We start from the raw sequence: 20783 nt of genomic DNA, 5'->3' as shown, positions 1-20783 counted from the left end.
ATTTTTGATCTCACAGCTAAACCCTTTATGAAGTTTTAAATGAACCCAGGAATATTTGTGGGTCTTTTGAACCTTTAAGAAGGGTGTTGACATCTGCTCCTGCTACAGAAAATTACACACTTGCCAAAGTCTTTTCTGTTATATGTTCATAAAAGAGGTAGAGTCCTGTTGGGAGTTCTCACTCTGATGATTAGAGATGAACCTAAAATTGTAGCCTATTTGTCCAAGTAAATGGAAAATAATGGGGAATGATGGGGAGAGGAAGATGTAGGGAACTTTGTAACAGACACTTTAGGAAGGACTCTGCACTTAAACAAAATGGTTTGTTTGTTCTGAGTTAGTCTACACACAAGCCATCTTAAAACTGTGTTTGTTCTGAGTTAACTTTACATCCCATTGGCCTAGCGGACTGCAGAGCTCTTATCTGACACCACGAGACTTTAGTCAGACTAAGCATTGTTGGGTGCCTAGGTTCAGAAGTCAAACAGATAGCAGTCTTTGGAATTCAGTCGTGAAAAGGTGGGGAATAAAGAATAAGCTTGAACACTAATAATTAACTTTGTTTGCTTCGCTAGAAAACTTCTGGTTGAGATGGGGTCTTAAGGTAGCTTCTTTGGCGTGGTGGTATTCCTTGGTGGCTTGAGTTACAGTACGAACTTTGTCGTTCCAGTGAGAGAGGACGCTGTGTGTGAAAAGTCTAATGAAATGGCCTGTCTCGTGTAAACGAAATGTTTCAACTAGACCCAGCCAGGACACCACCGAGTCGTGGTCCTCCCACCGTCCTAGAGTGGAGCCGGAAGCTACTGGGCTGGAACACTGGGGGCCCATGTGACTGACCCTGCGGCCAGGGCGAGAGGACGTAGGGTCGTCGGGTTCGAGCGGGGTTAGAACGGCAACCTTGGGACTCTGCAGCAACGCGTCTGGCAGGAACACAGAACCGGTCCACGCCTTGGAGCTGGGAGAACCAGAAGCGGTGCGTGGCGGAAGCTACCGTTCTCGGGCATGGGAGGGGGTGACGCTGAGACAGTTTCGTACTTATCCAGGAACGCACTGTGTAGCTCAGGCTGACGTCAGACTCCCTAATATCCTTCTGCCTCAGCATCCCGAGTGCTGGGATTACAAGCGAGATCCAACACGCCTGGCTTCTGTTGGTTTTATTTTTGTTGTGGTTTTGTTTTGAGAGGGTTTCTTGCCGCTCATCTTGACCTCACTCCTTTACGGAGAATACCTTTGGTTTGAACCAAGCGCTGAGCTCATAGGCCGGCGCTACCACACATGGCTTCTGCTGCATGTTTAAGTAGTTTCCACTGCAAATAAACAGAATATTTGGGTAGATAATCCGAAGAAGCTGGAAAAACGTAGATGGTTTTAAGAGGCATGCGCGGTGGGGCCTGGGGTGATGGCGCATGCCTCTAATCCCAACATTTGGGAGGCAGATGCAGATGGATATCTTTGAGTTCGCCTGGTCTACACGAGCTAGTTCCAGGACAGTCTCCATAGCCACGGAGAATCCCTGTCTTGAAAACCAAAAACAGGAAGAAAAACAAAAACAAACAACAACAACAAAAAGAAAAAAAAAGAAAAAACCGAGCAGCGAGAGCACAGAGACCCGAAAGCTGGATCTTGTTTGTCTTATTTAGGGAATAACAAGGCCACCGGGGTGTTTTGAGAGCAGTGAATAAAATTGTCATAAAGAATAAGTGTGTAGAAAACGACAAGGTGGGCATTTTGTTGTGTGAGGAGCTTGATCTTGGCGTGAAAGATATAATCCGACATGCTTTAAAGCATTTGTAATTGGAAATCCATAATAGGAATAGATGGGAGGACGGGCAGAAAATAAGAATAATTCAAAGTTGGATGCAATGAAAAACCCACACCTGAGCATGGTGGCTAATTTCTGTAGTCCTAGCACTTGGGATACTGAGGCAAGAGGATTGCCATTACTAATTGCAGAATGAGACCCTTGGAAGAAAGAGGAAAATTGGCAGGAATTCTGGTAGGAAGTGAAGTCTGACTGTTGTGGTGGTTGTGGCTAGGTGGAGCCCACAGCATTCGCTTCTGGATCAGATGCACACAAGCAAGAAAAACGGGAAAAATAAATTCAAAATTTTGGGTCTGTGAATTAAAAAAAAATTTTTTTTTTTTTTGACAGAAGATCTGAAGTTCGGCTTTAAGACCTTGTGTAAATTCTCCAACTCTCCATGTCAGGTTTTATCTGTAGTAGAAGGTTAGAAATATTTCTTAGGAGATTTCTAAGGAGATTGAATTAGTAAGTGAAAAGCAGGTGGAGCTACTCTGTTGGCTTGTTTATTATGCTGGGACATGACATGTGACTGGTCATTAAGAAGAAGAAAAGAAATTTAAGGGGTTTTTCATGTAAGAGCGAGATTTATAAGGGCCCAAGAACAAACAAACAAGCCAAAGTATTACAAGTGTGAGAAACTAAAGGTAGTTCATTAAAGCATAAGGGAAGCTTAGACCATATTAAATGTCTTGAGCTTGATCTTAATGGTGATGGCCGGTCTTTTTACACAACAGGCACAAGGGAGGTGTGCTTCATTTCCTCCTTAGGAAGATCACAAGTGCAGTGTGGGAAATAGGTTGGTGTCAGGAAGAGAGCTGTGATTCTGTAAGACAGTTCCTCATGTTGTGGTAATCCCTGACCATAAAACTATTTCCATTGCTTATTTATAGCTGTAATTTTGCTATTGTATTGAATTGTATTGTAAGTATTTTGGAGATAGAAGTTTGCCAACGGGGTCACAACCCACAGATTAAGAATTGCTGCTTTAGAGTATTCCGAGTAAGAGACCATGTCACCAAGAAGCTACAAGAAAGATGTATTTGAGGGATATGAAGCTGCAGAAGCAAAAGAACATGGGACTGCTGGAGAGGTGACTCAACAGTTAGGAGCACTAGCCAATCTTCTAGAAGACCCAGAATCAAATCCCCACACCCACACAGCAGCTCAACCATTGGTAACTCGGGTTTTAAGAGATCTACACCCTCTTCTGGCTCTCCTCAGGCACTCATGTGATGCACAGACATGCATGCAGGCAAAGCACCCATGCACAATTTTTTCTAGGAACTTGATTGATTTTATACATACAATATGAAAGGAGGAGGAGGGAATGATCAGTTTCCTGTCTTTAATCTCAAGGTAGCTGGACCCTCCCAAAGACGTTAAACTACTACATTGTGTATTGTGCGCTTATACTTAATCACATTTAAATATAATTACTTATCTAATATATTTCATCTAATTATTATAACATTTAATTACTAATCACATTTTTGATTAATTAATCACATAATTAAGAGTCACCACTAATTTATTTGTTATGCTTGTGCTAGAGTTTTTACTACCTTTAAAAAGAGATTTGACTTTTAAATTGTCTGTATATGTCTCTGTTTGTATCATTGTCCTTGGAAACAAGAAAGGTACTCAGATTTCTTGGTGCTGAAGTTGTCAGTATTTTGAGCCACCCAGCAAGGATTCAAGAAGCCTCGGTGGTACCCTCTGCAAGAGCAGGCTGCTCTCTTAACCACAGAGCCATCTCTTCAGTCCCTTTATTAGTTATTTAAAGAAATAGGACCATTTTTTATATTAGTTTTGGTTAGTAGATATCTAAAAAGAGATTTATTTTTAAAAATTTGAAAGTAGATGGGGACTGTTTGGGAACAGGATCATGGGAGTGGGGTGGCAATTGATTGAGATACATGTGTATGACATGCCATAATGAAATCCATTGTGCATAGTTAATAAGTGCTAATTTTAAAAAGAATAGGAAAAAAGGTCAAAGATTTATTATAAGAATTGCCTCATGATTATGGCAGCTATCAAGTCCCAATATCTTCAGGGGAATTAAGCTAGAAACAAAACAGCAAATGATTTCATTCTAGTGCAAGCCAAAGACGTGTGAACTACAAAAGTTGATTATGTAGTTCAAGTCTGAAGACAAGAGACTTAGCACCCAGAGGAACTGAAGTCTCAGTCCAAAGCTGAAGGCAGAGTATCTGAGTTCAAAAGCTGCTAGAGAGGAAGTCTTATTCCCTTACATGGGAGAGGATCAGTCTTTCTATTCTCAGACCTTCAGCTGACCGGGCGAGGCCCAGTGCATTATGAAGGACAATCTGTTTTACTCAGTCTGCAGTCTATTCAAATATCCAAAATAATGTTTGACCAAATGTCTTCACAGTTTCTCCCAGAATTGACTACCAAAATACCAAACTACATTTTCTAGCTAATAATCATTACTTTCTTGGACTTGTTCAAACATCTACTAACAGGACATGGTGATGCAAGCCCCGCACATCCTTGTTACTTGAAAGGTTGAAATAGAGAAGATTTTTCAGTGCAGGCATATGCGTCTATGCTGAGTAACATAGCATGACCACATCACAAACAAACAAAAGAAGAATATACTTGGTAGCTTTTAAATTTAATTATTTTTAACTTGTATTTATTTATTTATTTATCTTTTTAAAAAAAACAAACCTTTTCATTAAATATACCAATCCAAGTTCCCATTCCTTCTCCCATTCCTTCCACGTATCCCTCACCCCCACCCTCCATCCACTCCTCAGAGAGAGTAAGGCACATTGCTTTGGGGAAGGTCCAAGGCCCTCCCTACTATATCTAGGCTGAGCAAGGTATCCCTCCAAAAAGAATAGGTTCCCACAAAGCCAGTACAAACAGTAGGGATAAATCCTGGTGCCACTGCTAGTGGCCCCTATTTATTAATTCAGGATCCCATTGTGTAGCCTGGGTTGGCCTCAAAACATGCAAGCCTTCTGCCTCAGCTTCTGGAATATTGGGATACAGGCCTGAAGTACCAACTCTGGTTTTAGATGTTTGAAGTTTTGTTTTTAATGCACCGATTCATGTTTCCTTTAGTCATGTCTCCTTAGCTTAGAACAGTAACCTCCCAGCATCTGCTTTATGCCTTGGGGAAATTAGATCCATGCCTGTTGTAGATGGACTAGAGTTCTGGATTTCTCAGAACGTTTCCTCAGCAAATTCATGATAAATAATGTTTATTAAAACTGTTCCATAGGTGATAGGGTAGTTGGTGTTGGAATCTTACTATGGATGCTGCTAAGTTTGATTATTTGGTTATATTTGCAGCTGCCAGATACCTTTATTTCCCTTCATTAATACAGTGTGGTGGTAAATGCTGAAAACATTCTGTTCTTCCTTCTTTTGCCCCAGTGGTTTTAGCATTCATTTGTGGTTTTAACTGAATTGTTTTGAGAGTTTAAAAATGGTGATTTTTTTTTTTAAGCCAGGCCTTGGTGGCACACGCCTTTAATCCTAGCACTTGGGAGGCAGACACAGGCAGATCTCTGTGAGTTTGAGGCTAGTCTGGTCTACAGAAGAATTCAAGGACAGGTTCCAAAGCTATACTGAGAACCCTGTCTCAAAAAAACAAACAAAAAACGGTGATTTTTCGGATCTCCACTATTGCTAGGTTATGTGGTATCCTATAAAGTTTCCTCGCTTTGCTTATTTTGAAGAAAATAACCCAAAGGAAAGATTATTTTGCTGTTCTTACTACTAGCATTGCTGTTTCTGTGACTCTTGTGTCTTTAGGAGTGTCCCTGAGGATACAGTCAAAGAAAGTTCTCCAGAACAAAGTGCCTGCAGCACAGGATGGCACTGGCCTTGGTGAGTGTGTGTTCATGTGCATTCTTATTTTGAAAAAGTTCTTTGAGTTTTCAACATGTTCTGATCATATTCTGTTCCACACATACCTCTTCCCAGATCCACCCTAGCAAGCGTGCATACTCTTTGGCTCCCCTGAGTCTGAAGGAGGAGCTTCAGGTAATGAGGGGATCACTGCTGTTCATGGAATCAGAGGTGTGACCTTGGGGGTCCTAGCAGACTAAATTTAGTGACTTGCCACTCAGCCCAGTGAGAGAGGTGAGTGGTAGAGAGATAACAGGATTTATTACTTAGTATGTCCATACTGGGAGGAACCAGGAAGACAGTACCCTAAGCCCCATCTTAGGGCCCTGATAAGAGCTTCAGGATTAAATGAGAAAAGGACAGAATCTGAGAGGAAGAGGGACAAATAGCATACATAGTCCTTGTCAATCTGTCTTGGACAGATTGATCAGCCATTGTTTCATGCTGGTTCTGTAAGGTCCTAAAAACTCCAGCAGAGTCACTACTGCTGAGGCAGCCAGTACTTGTACCTGTGGATCCCATCTCATGGGTGATCTGTCTGCAAAGTTCTTGGTCTCTTAGTGATATTAGCCTAAAAGGGGGACTAGAAGCTGTGCATTGTAGCTTAGGACTTTAATCCCAGCACTCAGTGGCAGGTAGATCTCTGTGAGGCCAGCCAGAGTTACATAGTGAGATCCTGTAGAAGAAGAGTGGGGGTATTATCTAGGTAGATTAGGGACTATCAAGCTTTGTTTGCCAGTTGTCAGAGAGACACTGCTTAAATGATTAGGATATATATATGCAGAGCTAAGTAGAAATCTGACTCCAAGTATAAGGTAGCAAAAGAGATGATAGTTGCAGATCCAAGTCTGTGCTTTAAGCCACTGTTAAAACTACTGTGCTTGGGAACAGGGATTCAAAGTTCAAGGAAACAGAAAAGGCCTTGGGCAGGAGCCGTTGAGCAAACAGTTCAGGCAGCTGCGCTATGAGGAAAGCACTGGACCTCGAGAGGTTTTACGCCGACTCAGGGAGCTCTGCAGACAGTGGCTGCAGCCTGAGACCCGCAGCAAGGAGCAGATCCTGGAGCTGCTGGTGCTGGAGCAGTTCCTGACCATCCTGCCAAGCGATCTGCTGGTCCAGGTGCTCGAGCACCACCCAGAGACTGGGGAGGACCTGGTGGGAATACTGGAAGATTTGCAGCGGAACCGTGAAGAAGCAGGACAACAGAAGGTAAGAGGTACAGGTGTCCTTTTGCAGGAAAGTAAGTGAGCCCCCAGGTCATATAGGTGGACATGAACACAGCAGTGGGGGGGGTCACTGCTCACTGCTGGTCAGTTTCGGCCTCATCTCTGCCTTGCCATCCCATGGTGTGAGGAGGCCCTCCATTCCTCTGCCTCTTAAAGTTTCTCTTTGTTCTCTTTTCTAACACTGAGGTGGCTTTTTGTAAACCAGCTTTTTAATTATCTGTACTTATCTCTAGGACCCAACCCAAGGAAACAGACAGACTGTGCTGGTTGGAGGGCCAGGCCTTCACAAAGAAGCACAGGAGCAGCTGGTCCTCCCTGAGCATGAGCTGCAGAAGCCCGAGGAGGAGAAGGGTGAGAACTAATGGCATCCTTTTACCTTTGAGTTATGGTAGGCCTTGCAGGGCCCTCTGCCTTGGCACTCTTAGCTTTTTGTGTTTTGATTTTATCAGATGTGTTGTGGTATAATTTATATATACAGTCCACACTGTAGCCTCACTAGTCAGTGAGTTTTTTGTATATACAATAAACTTAGTCAGTACCACAGTCAAGATTTAAAAGACCAAACACTCTATAAACAATTTGAATAAACAACACACCAAGGAGAAGTGGATCTGGATCTCGCCCTACCTTCTCAATGGATCTCAGGGTCTCAGGCACAAGTTTCCTTATGCATTTTCTTATCTCTTTCAAATTACTGTAAATCCAAGTAATGAGGGCGGTTAGTTGGTCTGGGTTTGTTTGTTTGGTTTTGTTGTTGTTGTTGGGTTTTGTTTTTTGGTTCTCCTTTGCAACTGTTCTATTGCTTATATTTTTCTTTCTAGTATGATATAACCCTTATCTCTCTTCCCCCATTTAGTGGTGTGTGTGTGTGTGTGTGTACAGAGTCTTCCTCTGTAGCCCTGGTTGATTTCAACTGCAATTATGTAGACTAGGCTGGTCTTGAAATCTTCACAGTGTCTCCTTAATAGTTCCATTTAGTGGCCCTCTGTTCTTTTCTGTTGCTTAAATATAAATGTATTGTTTTCTCTTCCTGAAAAGCTTTAGTGAACTGGGTACTTCTATTTTTTTCATATATGAAAACTGGCCATGTTGAGAAGAAGAGCAGCAAAATGCAGCAAATCCCCGAGTTCAGTGGCAAGTTGTCCCTGCCTCGCACACTCAGGCACTTCTGTCACGCCCCATTTCATTTCCCATTCCCTCCTAGGTCCTCTCTCCTGGGTCTCTCCTGCCTCATTCATTCTGTTCCCCACTTTTCCAACTCCCTGCTCTCCCTTTATCCTTCTGAGTCTGGGTCAGTGCCCCACATATGCTGTCATCTTACATTATATTGCAGTTTCTGGCTTCCTTCTCTTCTCTTTCCAGAGTTAAAGGGCAGGATTTGTACCGTGCCCTACCCTTGAGTAACCAGTATCTTCTAGTGTTTGGCTGTTCTTATTTCTAAAGCTGACTTTGTGTGTTCTTCCCTTACATGTGTAAGTTACGAAGCCTCTGTTCCTCTCTTGGAGGGAATACTTTATGTTTCAACACATGATGTTTTTGCGAATTCATTATTCTCGAGGTCTGTGGCCCCAGTGCTGTCGATTTACTGATAAGGACTTAGGATGCTTTTCTAAGGTTACATTCTGCTCAGTGAGCAATTGTCGCTATGCCAACAGATTTTCATTTTTCAACGTACCATCCCTTTTTAATGTGATTGTCCTTGGGTGACTTAGTTTTATGGTTTTATGTTTTTTGTTCCCCATGTAACAAATCATGATCGAGTATATGCATTCATGCTTAGTTGCTTCTATGTCTGTGATTTACATCACATAATAAAATTTAGAACATTTCACCTCCCACCACAACTCCTGTCCCCCCAAGCCAATCATAGTTAACAATTTCTTGACTGTCAGGCTGGATTTGCTGGCACATGAATGTGATCTCAGGACTTGAGAAGTTGAGGGAGGAGGCTTTGTGTTAGGCCAGGTTGTTCTGCTTATTAAACCTTTTCTCAAGGAAAACCAAAAATCAAAACCACAGATTCTTGTGATCGTTCCATAAATATATTTTAAATAATCATAAGCAAAGGTTTTTTTTGTTGTTTGTTTGTTGTGGTTTTTGGGGTTTTTTGATTGTTGTTGTTGTTGTTTTTACTTTGTGGGGACTGAAGAGATGGCTCAACTGTTAAGAGCACTGACTGCTCTAATAGAGAACCTGGTTTCCATTCCTAGCACCCACATTGTAGCTCAGAAAATTCTGTAGCTCCAGTTCCAGGAAACCAGACACCCCTTTATGGTTGTCATGGGCACTACATGCATGTGGAGCACATGTACGCAAAACATTCATTCATACACATAAACACATTTTTATTTTCTTTTAAATTTGTACACATGGCTTGACTTAAATATTTCTTCCTATTTGCAGATATCTTTTCCTGAGCACCAAAAAATGAAATAAGTAGTGATGTATATATCTATTTAATGTTTTAGGTCCGGAAATATGGAATGAAAATGGGAAGCTCATTGTAGTGGCAGACTCTTTTGGAAGAATACAATCATGTTATACAACATCTGAACACATCCAGGCCCTTTGTATGGACTTAAGCTTGGAAAAGCAACCAGCCATGCCCCAGGAGAAAACTAGCAGCCAATGGTTGGAAACTGAGGAGGGACTTGCCCAGCCCTCAGACCTGACTGAACATGAAAGGGCACATGCAGGAGAAGAGTGTTATGAATCTACAGTGTATCAGAGTTCTGTTCCTACTGAACAACCGGAAGACCTCTCTAAAGAGAAAGGTCACCCCTGCCATGAGTGTGGGAAAATCTTTCAGAGGAGTTCACACCTCGTCCGACATCAGAAAATCCATCTTGGTGAGAAGCCTTTCAAGTGCAAAGAGTGTGGCAAAGTCTTTAGCCAGAACGCAGGTCTTTTGGAGCATCTCAGAATCCATACTGGAGAAAAACCCTATCTGTGTATCTATTGTGGAAAGAACTTTAGGCGAAGCTCTCATCTTAATCGACACCAAAAAATTCACGGTCAGGAGGAGCCCTGTCAATGCAAGGACTGTGGGAAAACCTTTAGTAAGGCCCTACTCCTCAGCCACCATCAGAAAATCCATGGTCGCTTCAAAAGACATCATTGTAACGAGTGTGGGAAAGCCTTCAATTTGACTTCGGACCTTATTCGACATCACAGGATTCACACTGGAGAAAAACCTTTCAAATGTAAAGTGTGTCAGAAAGCTTTCCGTCTAAACTCACACCTCGATCAGCATGTCAGAATCCACAATGAAGAAAAACCCTACCAGTGTAGTGAATGCAAAGAAGCCTTCAGGCAGAAGTCGGGTCTCTTTCAGCATCAGCGACATCACCACAAAAAGAAAGCGACTTAATGCGGTTCTCCGTCTGAGATAACAGAATGTTACATCAACAAGCAAACAGTGCTTTGTAAAGTCACCATGGCATCGATTCTTGGAGGCTAAATTGGAAGCCATTTGCCTCCATTGCTTCTTTCTTCTTTGTTTTACTTAAAGCCATAATTAGACTATAATAATTTTACTTTAGATTATAGGATCAGAGTTAAGAGTTCTTCACTACAGGACGTCACAGAGCTTTTAATGTGATGAGTACATGATTATCTCTAAGTAATAGTCTTGTGTATGAATGAAATCTTTTCAGCAAGTCAAGTGCCTACAGATTTATACAGAATGGGAGCAAGCTGATATTTTTGCAAGTACTATAGCAACAGGCTCCTGTAAAATAAAACTCATGAGGATTGGGGAGATGGCTCCGTGACTGAGCCAGTTGCTATGCAAGTGTAAGGACAGTGCTTGAGGTCTCCGGCATTCATGTAGAAGTCAAACGGGTGTGCGGCCCACCTGTGCTCCCACACCCCTCAAGGCGGCGGGAAATCGGATCTTTAGAGCAAGCTGACTGCCTGTCCTAGCTATATCAACAAACTCTGGATTGGGTGGGAGAATTTGGTGACCAGTTGGTAGAATGATCAAGGCAGACTCCAATGTTAATCTAAGTGCACGTGTATACCCACACGTGTAAACATCACACATACGTGCATGCGCGCGTGCACACACACAAAAATAATCCCAAGGGGCTGTAGTGATGACTCAACTGTTCACACACACTGCTCTTGCAGAGAATCCATCCATTTCAGTTCCTAGCACCTAGATAGCATGTCACAACCACATGTAACTCCAGTTCCGGGATTTGATGCCTCTTTCTCTTTATGGACCTCTTGTACACAAATGGTTCACATAAGCTCCCACACAGGTACACACATACACAAATTAAGAAATCATCAAAAAATAAGCCCAAAATGAATGTAATAATGCTTATATGTACACATTCTCAAAAGTCTAACATGGTTAGCTAAACTTTTTTCCTATTGGCTTTACCCACACGTGGACCTTATATCCACTTTACCAATGAACCATCAATGAATGCAACTTCAGAAAGCAAAGAGAATTTTTTTCTGTTTAACTGTGGACCCTACCCCTCATATTTTAGCTCATGTTATTTTACATTTCCTACCTGTTTTAACCACAGTATCAAATTAAGTTATAAATCAAAGTTTTCTTTAAACTATGCAAGAGACTATGAGTCATTTAAATGACCTGTGTTGATTTAATCTAAGCAGCAGCTTTCTTACGTGGCAGCTTCAGTGCCATTAGCGTGACTGCTTAAAGAACACTTTAATGAATGTCCCTTGGGGGAAAATGACTTTTTCCCTTTAATACCAATGATGCAAATTTTAAATGATATTTATTTTTGAAATAATTTTGATATTAAAATCCGGTTCGAGAGATGATCATGGTCATTATGTCATATTGATTGCTGGTGATGTAGAGTAAGCTTGGGGGAGTCTTCCCGGCACGTTGCCAGGGATGGTGAACATTGCTTTGGGAATAGACAGGGTATAGTTCTCCCAGAAAAGGCTTCTTAAGTTATGCCCACTCTGGGAAGATAAGTGGACCTTTGTAGCGATTTACAACTTGGTTTCACTACACTTGGTTTACAAATATGTTCCTTGTCCAATAGAAAAGGCTGGGGTCAGTCAAAGATGATTCATACTTTCACTACAGTCTGAATTTCTGGCCTTTTGGCTCCATCATCATAGTCCATGCCATCAGCTTTTAAGGCCATATGACTGCTGAAGTTGCACCTATCGCATGCCAAGTGTGGACAAAAGGAGGGCAAGAAGAGGTTTCTGCCTGGCTCAGTAAACCCTTGTTGAGCAGCTTTCCCCAAATTTGCTTAGCATATGTGTCTTAGGCCAAAACTTTGACAAAGGAAGCAGGAGAGGGTCATGTTTTGTGCAGAGCTAAAAACGTGGCTAAAGGGATGAAAGGAAGATAGATGTCACAGTCGCACCTAGCCGTAGTCCTTGGCCTGTTCCTTCCTACTTAGAGCAAGCAGACTAGAAGCCACTTACCATCGTCTATAGGGATACCAAATGTGTAAGATAAGTGTAGCATTTTGAAACTGGAAACCTTCATGCAGTCAGTTCTGTTGCTTATAAGCTAAAACTATTTTTTTCTTCTGCTTTTACAGACAAAATTAATTTGATGTTATGGGTACTTTTCCCAAATAATTTGAGGACTATACTAAGATCAAATACCTAAACAGTTATTTCAGTTTAATAAGGAAGCATATAAATAGGATTATCTTGTTCTGATGAAGAACTTTTAAACTGGAAACCCTGTATACTCAGAATTACTTGGTTATTTGGTCTAAGCTACTCTTTCTGCCTTTAATATCCAAATAGAGTGTAATAGAAGATGGGGTGTCTTCACCCTCTCAGTTCTCCCAGTTACCGTAGAAGGTAAACGTAGATACATGATTTGCCACTACAGAATGAATATGAGTAAATAGGAGAGGGGTAAGTAACTGATTGTCATATCTTTATAAATTCATAATTTGATTATCTTCTGCCTCAGCTCCTCCCCCACCCCTAGTGCTGAGATTAAAGGTTAGTGCCATCATGCCCACTACTTAGGTTTGTGATAGAAGTTTGTGTTGTATTTTCCTAGTAATTTTTAAAGATAATACCTTTTTAAAGTTATGTGTCATGGGGTGAGGGTGGGCAGGGTTGTTAGATCTCCCTGGGAGCTAGAGTTAAAAGCAGTGAACTGCCCAGCGTGGGTGCTGGGAATTGAACTCTGGTCTTCTAGAAGAGCAGTATGTTTTGCTAAGTTATCTCTCCAGCCCTATTATAATAGTAATATAATACAACCAAAAAACAACCTTGAAGTTGATACCGTGTTGCATAGGAGACTGAAGCAGGGGACCACAAGTTCAAATCCAGCCTTAGCTACATGTTTATAACACCCTATCAGAACACAAGCGCTAAGGATACATCTCAGTGGTAGAGATTTGTATAGCATGTGCATGGGCCTGGGTTATGTCCCAGCACCGCCATGTTTACTCATGTCCATACAAAAACCTGCATGTAGGTATTTATCACACTTGTGCTATTCCTAAACCTCAGAAGAAAGCTAGCTGTCCTTCTGCGAATAGAACCTGTTTTCGAATATGCTTTCTATTTCTACTGTTGAACATTCTTTTTCATGTTGATTAATCACTTGCCTCTGGTTGTGTGAGAGTGATAATCTTTTTCTGGCTTTTCTGTTAACATTTTCTTTTACTCCTAGACAGCATGGCCCTTAAAAGTTAGAGAACTATCAAATTTTTTAATGTACATTACTTTTTGTCAGTTTGTGTGTGTCATATTTACCCAACAAATATATTTAAAACAATGTAAAAAACATAATTTAAATATTGATAATATAAGGAGAATACTTTCTTATGGAAATAGCGATATTGACAGTACTTTAACAGTCTGTAAAGAGTTATAAAGTTTCAGAGTAATTTTTGAATAAAGTTCAAGCTTTAAAAAGAATTTAAAGATTTTGAATGGTGTTTCCTATACCGTTACTTAGGCTATAGCCTAAGCCTACATTAATGAAGATATAGTCAGTATACATTGTAGCCTTTAAATGGATTATTGGGATGTTTATAACTAAGCTTAAGGCTGGGGGAGGCTCAGTTGGGAAAATGCCTATGACACGAGCATTTGAACCTGAGTTCAGACTGCCGGAACCCACGTACAACGGTAGATAGTAGCACACAGTTATAATACTCTTGGGGGCATGGGGATCCCTGGAGCTTGCTGGTCAGTCAGTGACGCTGCAACAGTGAGCCCCAGAATCAGTGAGAGACCTTGTCTAAAAACGAAAAGAGCAACAGAGCATCTGGCGTCGATCTCTGGCCTCCACACCCACATGCACATGTGCATGCTCGTGAGCTCGCGTACAGAACACTGTTTAAAAGCTGCTATGAAAAAAACCCCATGCTATTTTAGCAGAAAAAAAACTGAGTTGCAAAATTCCATTGTGATTTCCATAAGTGCTTCAAGCACTAATATGCTCTCTGAACAAAACCTTTTCAAGGGATGTCCTGAGAATTTATAAAACTCAGGGAGGCTGTGGAAATGGGGCCACGAGTAACAGCACTTGCCGCCAAGTCTGACCACCTGAGTTCAATCCCTAGGGCCTTTATAGCAAAACGAGAACCAACTCCAGGTTGTTCTCTGACCCCCATTCGAACAGACACAGGAACTACATGTAAATATGGTGATTCTTGAATTCACGCTACCTGGGTTTTCGTCACACATAGAATCTGTGTACTTCCTCACCTTGCGGCTTTGTGCCTTTTTACTCTTCTGGCTCTCCGCACAAGGCCGGGTAAAGGTGACTCGGCTTTGTCTTTTCGGATGCTAGTTATCTAGGGAAGAAACTTTTTCTCTCTAGGTGCTGGGGACTGAACCCAGAAAATATGCCAAGCAAGAGCTCGCCCTCAGGTACATCCCACGGGTTTTTTGGTTGAAATGGTTTATATAAATATACGTCTGATTGAGCGATTCGGAACCACCAGGAGAGGCTGGTGCCGAGCAGGAAAACCTCGACCTGGCTCCACCGGAGCACCGAAGACTGGGGCCTCCCTCCTAAAGAGCACAGCGGCAGCCGGAAGTTGCCTCTGAGCTCCAGCTCTGTCTACAGGAAGTGCTCCTTGGTGCCCCGCTCTGTCTGCAGGAAGTGCCCCTGTCCCTCATCCCGTTGGACCCCGCCGAACTGCACCATTGCGGGCTCGGACTAACAGCAGGCACAGCGAGACTGTGGAGCTTTGGCCTCCTGACTCCGGTAGCATCCTTTCATGAGCTCGGCACATCCTCCTTGCACACGTCCCCTAAAGTTTTAAGCAGCAAATACACACTTAACTCAGTGCGCAAGCGTTGGCTCAGAGTCTTAGCATAGATTGGGCGCGCTAGAGCCCTGGCTAATGCACCTCAGGTACATCTATTACATACGTCAAGAAGTCCATCAGTCTGTGTTGGGTACCAAGTACGTGCTGCTTGGGGCAGGAATGACTGTGCAGTGATCTGTAATAAAAGCTGGAGAGCGAAGTGCACACACCTACTGGTGTGCTGCCACCTGTGTGGCTGTCTTCTCCATTCATACAGTGGGTTTGAGGGTGGCCACGAAAGATTATGCACATACAGAGTACAGAGCAGGCCACATGACAATGGAAAATTGAAAGGGTAGCCCAGTACAAAGTGGGGAAGGAAAATGTCAGCCTGCGGTGACTCCGGAGTTGAGAAAACTGTAGGTAGGAACTAACTTCTTGTATTCCAAGATTAACTTTACACCTGGAAAATAATTAGGCATTTAATATGATGGGTGGTAAACGCAGGTAAGATCCGATTCTGGGAGTCTGAAGTTAGTTCAAGAAGTGTTTGAAACTCGGCGGTGGTGATAGTGCTGGTGGTGGTGCTGGTGGTGGTGGTGGCGGTACTGGTGGTGGTGATTTTCAACATCCAGTTTAAGAGCTCCAGCTTATTTTGCCCACGCTTCTGACCCACTAGCTGGAAACCAGGGTTTTTACTACCCCTTCCAGAGCTCACAGAACCCAGGAGACATTCTTACTGGTGTGTCTAAAGCACATTGCAAAGAATACAGATGAAGCAGAAAGTGTGCTTGTATTTCCCAGGATAAGATTAAGGGGTGTGGTGCTCCCATGCCCTCTGTGAAGACATCAACCTCCAACTATTTGGAAGCGCCACAAAACCTGCCATTTGGGGTTTTGATGAAGACTTTATTATATAGGCCTGATTAATTAAATAATTGTTTAGTGGCCATCGATTTAACTTACAGTTTATCCCACCCAAAGAATTGTAGGAGTTGTGCGCAAGCAAACAGTATTCCACACTAACACAGGAGGCATGTTGAATTATGATCAAAATTGTGCTTTAGGAAATATTAGTAATGGGAGGTCAGAAGTAAGAAACACAATTATTGTAATAGTGAATGGAAATGGTAACTAAAGGACAGGGGGAAAGGAATAGCTGCAAGAGGCGTTTTGTAGAAATAATAGCTGAACTCAATGATTATCTGGGACCTGATGTTAAGCCTAAAATGCATGGAAAGTGCTGACCTCAGTAGAAATGGAGAGCTGTATAATGAACGCCCCTGTGAGCGGGCTCTGGTTTCCCTTCAATTTGGGATTAAATGATGGTGCAAGACAGGAACGAGGCTGGAGGCATCCTGCTAGCACTGGAAGGTGGGGGTCTGGAGACAAAGGCAAGTTGGAGCTAATAAGGGGCCTAGTCCTCGAAACAGATATACTGAATTGAGGTCCCACAAAGAGAAGGTGAGATGAGGGAAAATAAAGAAATTGCTGTGTGTTTGCTGTTTCAGGTCTGCTGTGGTTCTACTTTTTAAAAAATAATAAAACCCTAATAATGTAAACAGTTTCTTGGTGTTCTGTGGGTTGACTTCCCAGCTCTACTGCTTGGAGTTACTCATATAACTATTAGCTAATAAATTATCTAGGCCCTAGGCCTGCCTAGGTTTAGCTTAGGAGCCCTGGTTCCAAGTGACCTCTACATGAATAGCTCGTGTTTCCTCACAGTATAGTTGTCTTATGGCAGTATCTTAAGAGCTACAGGCTCTTCTTTTTACTGTGTCATGTCTGTCATACTGTTTATCAAAGCAGGTCATAGGCACACACAGGTCTGAGTCAAGAATTATGGGAGGCATATATGACCAGATCTCGCTACAGAAGGCATTTGGTGATTGGGAGCTTTGGAAGAATACTACCATACCTGTACATAAAGTGAAATATTCAATGCATGTCGATAAATGACCTTTGAACTATACTGTGCTTCTGCCAAGATAGCTTCTCCAAGTGTCAAATTATCCATCCTCTCTAGCTTAACTAAAATACATTCAAGCATTCTTACTGTGTATTAGCTTAGGAAGTTCTGTGGTTTTCAGTTTCACTGAGACAGAGTCTCTATATTTAGCCCAGGTTAACCTTGAACTTGCTACGTAGTGCACACTAGCTTCTGCTCCTGCACACTGGGATTTCAGCCCCGTACCACCATGCCTGGGCAGCCATCCTTATAGTTAGTCTTTCTCTCCTCGTGATCTATCCCTTCCCTCTAGGCTCCACTCCCTTAATGTTCAGGATATGGTTTTGATGCATAGAACCCTATGTGCATAGCATAGTAGAAACAAAAATAAAAGTATGTTTCATGGGGTTTTGAAACTCTGTTGGCTTTAATTCTCTGTTCAATTCTTCCACTGTAGATGTTTGTTTAGCCATACATTCCTGAAGCATAGACTTCAGCCAAATGAACCTTACTGCAACTTCTGAGTTCAACATGTCTGAAGCTTTGCTGGGTTCCACCCCTGAGAATGAAGACAGCCCTGTGACAGTGAAGGAGGAAGAGACCAGCTGGGAGCAGCCAGGCAACTCACAAGAGGGCAGGAACCACACTCGGGAGCTTTACCGCCTGAGAATTCGGCAGTTCTGCTACCAGGAGGCTCTTGGGCCCCGGGAAGCTGTGGCCCAGCTTTGGGAACTTTGCCATCAGTGGCTGAGGCCAGACACCCGCAGCAAGGAGCAGATCCTGGAGCTGGTGGTGCTTGAGCAGTTCCTGACCATCCTGCCCAAAGAGCTCCGAGGCTGGGTACAGATGTATCGTCTGCAGAGTGTTGATGAGCCAGCAACCTTGCTGGAGAATCTAGCCCCGGAACACGGAGACACAGGGCAGCAGGTGGGAAGATGAGGAATGTTCTAGTGTGGGAGAAACAGGGTGAGGAGTGTGTGTTTGCTAACGTGTCACCTTATATTCTGAAATAATCCAAGTAGAGAAGGACCGCCAAAACCATGTAGAGTGCTCGGATCCTTTGCAGGCAGAGTTAGCTGTTGGTAGCACTAGTTCTGTGATATATCCCACCTACCCCATCCATATTCCTGTGCAAGCCAAATTCATTATCTTTTGCATAGGTATGCACATTTATCCAGACTCTTTTTTTCCCCTTAACCAACTGATAATTGTAAATATGTCCCTTTACCACCAACTACTTCAGCATGCATTTATGATGATAAGGAAATGCTTTTTTTTTCTTGGTTTTTCGAGACAGGGTTTCTTCTGTAGCTTTTGGAGACTGTCCCGGAACTAGCTCTTGTAGCCCAGGTTGGCCTCGAACTCACAGAGATCCGCCTGCCCTCTAAATGATAATGTCATGACAGAAGTCATAATATCATCTCAAGATGAATGTATTGAGCCCGGTCAGGTTGTTCATGCCTATAATCCCAGGACTTTCAAGGCTTGGGCAGGAAAATAGGACTGCCTTTATTTCAAGCTCAGCCTAAGATACATAGTAAGTTCCAGGCCAACCTGGACTACAGAGAGAGACTGTAACTCCAACTCCAGGGGATCTGATACATCTGGCCTCCTTGGGTACCTGAGCTCACATATACATCACACACACACACACACACACACACACACACACACACACACATAATTTTAAAAAATAAAAATCAAATTCTTAACAACAAAAAGCCAGCAAGATGGCTGAACAGGTAAAAGTACTTGCCGTTCAGGTCTGACTAACTGAGTTTCATCCCAGGGTCCCATGATGGAAGGAGAGAACCAACTCCCCAAAGTCATCTTCTGAGCGCCACCCGTTGCCCAGGGCCTCATGTGCTTCCTCTACCAGATCATACAACAGCAAATGAAATGGTGAGCTGTCTCCTAGCAGGTGAAGAGCCTACCGCAAGCCTGATACTCTACGTTCAGTCTCCAGAACCCAGAGACGTGGAAAGCGGTGGCTCCACTGCCCTTTGACTCCCACACAAACACTGTGGCCCACTCACACAACAATCAAAAGTAATGTTACCTGTGTCAAATAAGACTTTTCATCTCATGTTAGCTCGCTCCCTTGTAGATCCCACACAAATTAGTTCAAGGGCAATGAATCTGAGTTCCTTTTTTGATTCTCCCCAGAGAAATTTATCTAGCAGATGAGTATAAAGCTAAGGGAAGCTAAATCCTTCCTTTCTCAGAAATCCCAAGAGTTGTGAGAAGACCTGGTCAATGGTGAATTGACACAAGGTTGTGTCCAAGTTAAGAGAAAACAGGGACACAAGAGTGGAAGTCTCAAGTTACTGCTGACAGAAGCTAGCCGGGATGAGGAGCTTGGAGGCAGAGCTAGCCAGGCTCTGAATGGTACAAGAGGGCCTCCCACAGAGGCCTGCCCAGCACAATAGGTGCCCAGAGCAGCACAGAAGGTCTGCATCCTGCTCCTACAGGACAGAGGGAGTGAGGCCTGTGCTCAGTGTGCTGGCTTCTGGGAGTCAGCAATTAGTTACAACACAGTCGTGAGTGAAAGAGGAGGAGAGGCCAGAACACCAAGAGTAGCGAGTCTTCCCCCGGAAACACGAAGAGTAGAAAGTAGATCCCCCAGAAAATGATTCTAGTTTATACTTTTCATGTGTGAAAAAAGAGATTTGGGTTGTTTTGTTTTGTTCGTAATGCATGTTCTATTTTCTTTCCCAGAGATTGTGCACCCCACATTCCTGGTAGTACTACTTTCCCTAGCGAAAAGACAGTCTCGAGTTTGAACACTCTCAAGAACTGCCACCTGCCCCGAGACTCCTGGGCCAGGAGGCACATCACATCCTTGCAGTATGCAGCCGGAGACATTACTCGGAGAGGGAGGGAAAAGAACAAATCTCAGGTGAGCGAGCTGCTTCAAGGCCTCGCATTCTCTGATGACTCAGAGGCAGGGGAAGACAATGAGCCTGAGGTACAGCCTGAGAGAAAGAAGCTAAAGGTGTCCTGTGTCCCTGAGAAGAGGTGGAGTAAAAGAGACATTAAGCCCAGCTTTCCAAGCTGGTCAGCACTGGACTCTGGACTTTTGAATCTCAAGAGTGAGAAATTGAACCCAATAGAGCTCTTTGAATTGTTTTTTGATATAACATTTCTCTACGCACACAAGGCAAAGTGCTGACTAGGAATGGTATGCCAGTCCTCAGTGACACACCTCTTCCAACAAAGCTACTAAATTCTTCCCAAACAGTTCTATCAAATGAGAACTAGACATTCAATCATATGAGCCTATGGGGGCCATTGTCATTCAAACCACCACAAGGGGATTTTTTTTTGTAGTTTGTAATTATCATTTTAAGTGTATGAGTCTTCTGTTTGATGTGTGTCTGTATTACCATATAAGTATCTGATGCCCATGGTTAGAAAAGGATACTGGCCGGGCGGTGGTGGCGCACGCCTTTAATCCCAGCACTCGGGAGGCAGAGGCAGGTGGATCTCTGTGAGTTTGAGACCAGCCTGGTCTACAAGAGCTAGTTCCAGGACAGGCTCCAAAGCCACAGAGAAACCCTGTCTCGAAAAACCAAAAAAAAAAAAAAAAAAAAAAAAAAAAAAAAAGAAAAGGATACTGGATCTTCTGGAACTGGAGATACAGATGGTTGTGAGCCACAGTGGGGGTCCTAGGAATTGAACCC

At 43.0% G+C, this 20783-nt stretch overlaps 2 protein-coding genes across 2 annotated transcripts; both read left to right on the top strand.

The window, feature by feature from the left end:
- The first annotated feature begins 834 nt into the window (after positions 1 to 834).
- On the top strand, positions 835 to 13809 carry Zscan26 (zinc finger and SCAN domain containing 26). Its single transcript, XM_038334536.1, has 6 exons — positions 835 to 973; positions 5594 to 5668; positions 5765 to 5824; positions 6581 to 6898; positions 7149 to 7266; positions 9384 to 13809. Exons 2-6 carry the CDS (start codon positions 5654 to 5656, stop codon positions 10283 to 10285), a joined length of 1413 nt encoding a protein of 470 aa, XP_038190464.1. The 5' UTR covers positions 835 to 973; positions 5594 to 5653; the 3' UTR covers positions 10286 to 13809.
- A 3822-nt stretch (positions 13810 to 17631) lies between these two features.
- Positions 17632 to 20363, top strand: LOC119817093 (piggyBac transposable element-derived protein 1-like). The gene is made up of 3 exons (XM_042055323.1): positions 17632 to 18027; positions 19510 to 19640; positions 19819 to 20363. The coding sequence occupies exons 1-3, from the start codon at positions 17632 to 17634 to the stop codon at positions 20270 to 20272; spliced, it is 981 nt and encodes a 326-aa protein (XP_041911257.1). The 3' UTR covers positions 20273 to 20363.
- The last annotated feature ends 420 nt before the right edge of the window (positions 20364 to 20783 follow it).

This window comes from Arvicola amphibius, chromosome 6, assembly GCF_903992535.2.
Source record: "Arvicola amphibius chromosome 6, mArvAmp1.2, whole genome shotgun sequence".
NCBI classification, from domain to species: domain Eukaryota; kingdom Metazoa; phylum Chordata; class Mammalia; order Rodentia; family Cricetidae; genus Arvicola; species Arvicola amphibius.
This window is presented reverse-complemented; position numbering and strand designations above follow the sequence as displayed.

Coding starts and splice junctions, on each gene's coding strand:
- LOC119817093 (XM_042055323.1), top strand. CDS start 17,632: ATGTCTGAAGCTTTGCTGGGTTCCACCCCTGAGAATGAAGACAGCCCT. Junction 18,028..19,509: donor ACGGAGACACAGGGCAGCAG/GTGGGAAGATGA, acceptor GGCCTCCCACAG/AGGCCTGCCCAGCACAATAG. Junction 19,641..19,818: donor CAATTAGTTACAACACAGTC/GTGAGTGAAAGA, acceptor TTTCTTTCCCAG/AGATTGTGCACCCCACATTC.
- Zscan26 (XM_038334536.1), top strand. Junction 6,899..7,148: donor AAGAAGCAGGACAACAGAAG/GTAAGAGGTACA, acceptor ACTTATCTCTAG/GACCCAACCCAAGGAAACAG. Junction 7,267..9,383: donor GAAGCCCGAGGAGGAGAAGG/GTGAGAACTAAT, acceptor TTAATGTTTTAG/GTCCGGAAATATGGAATGAA.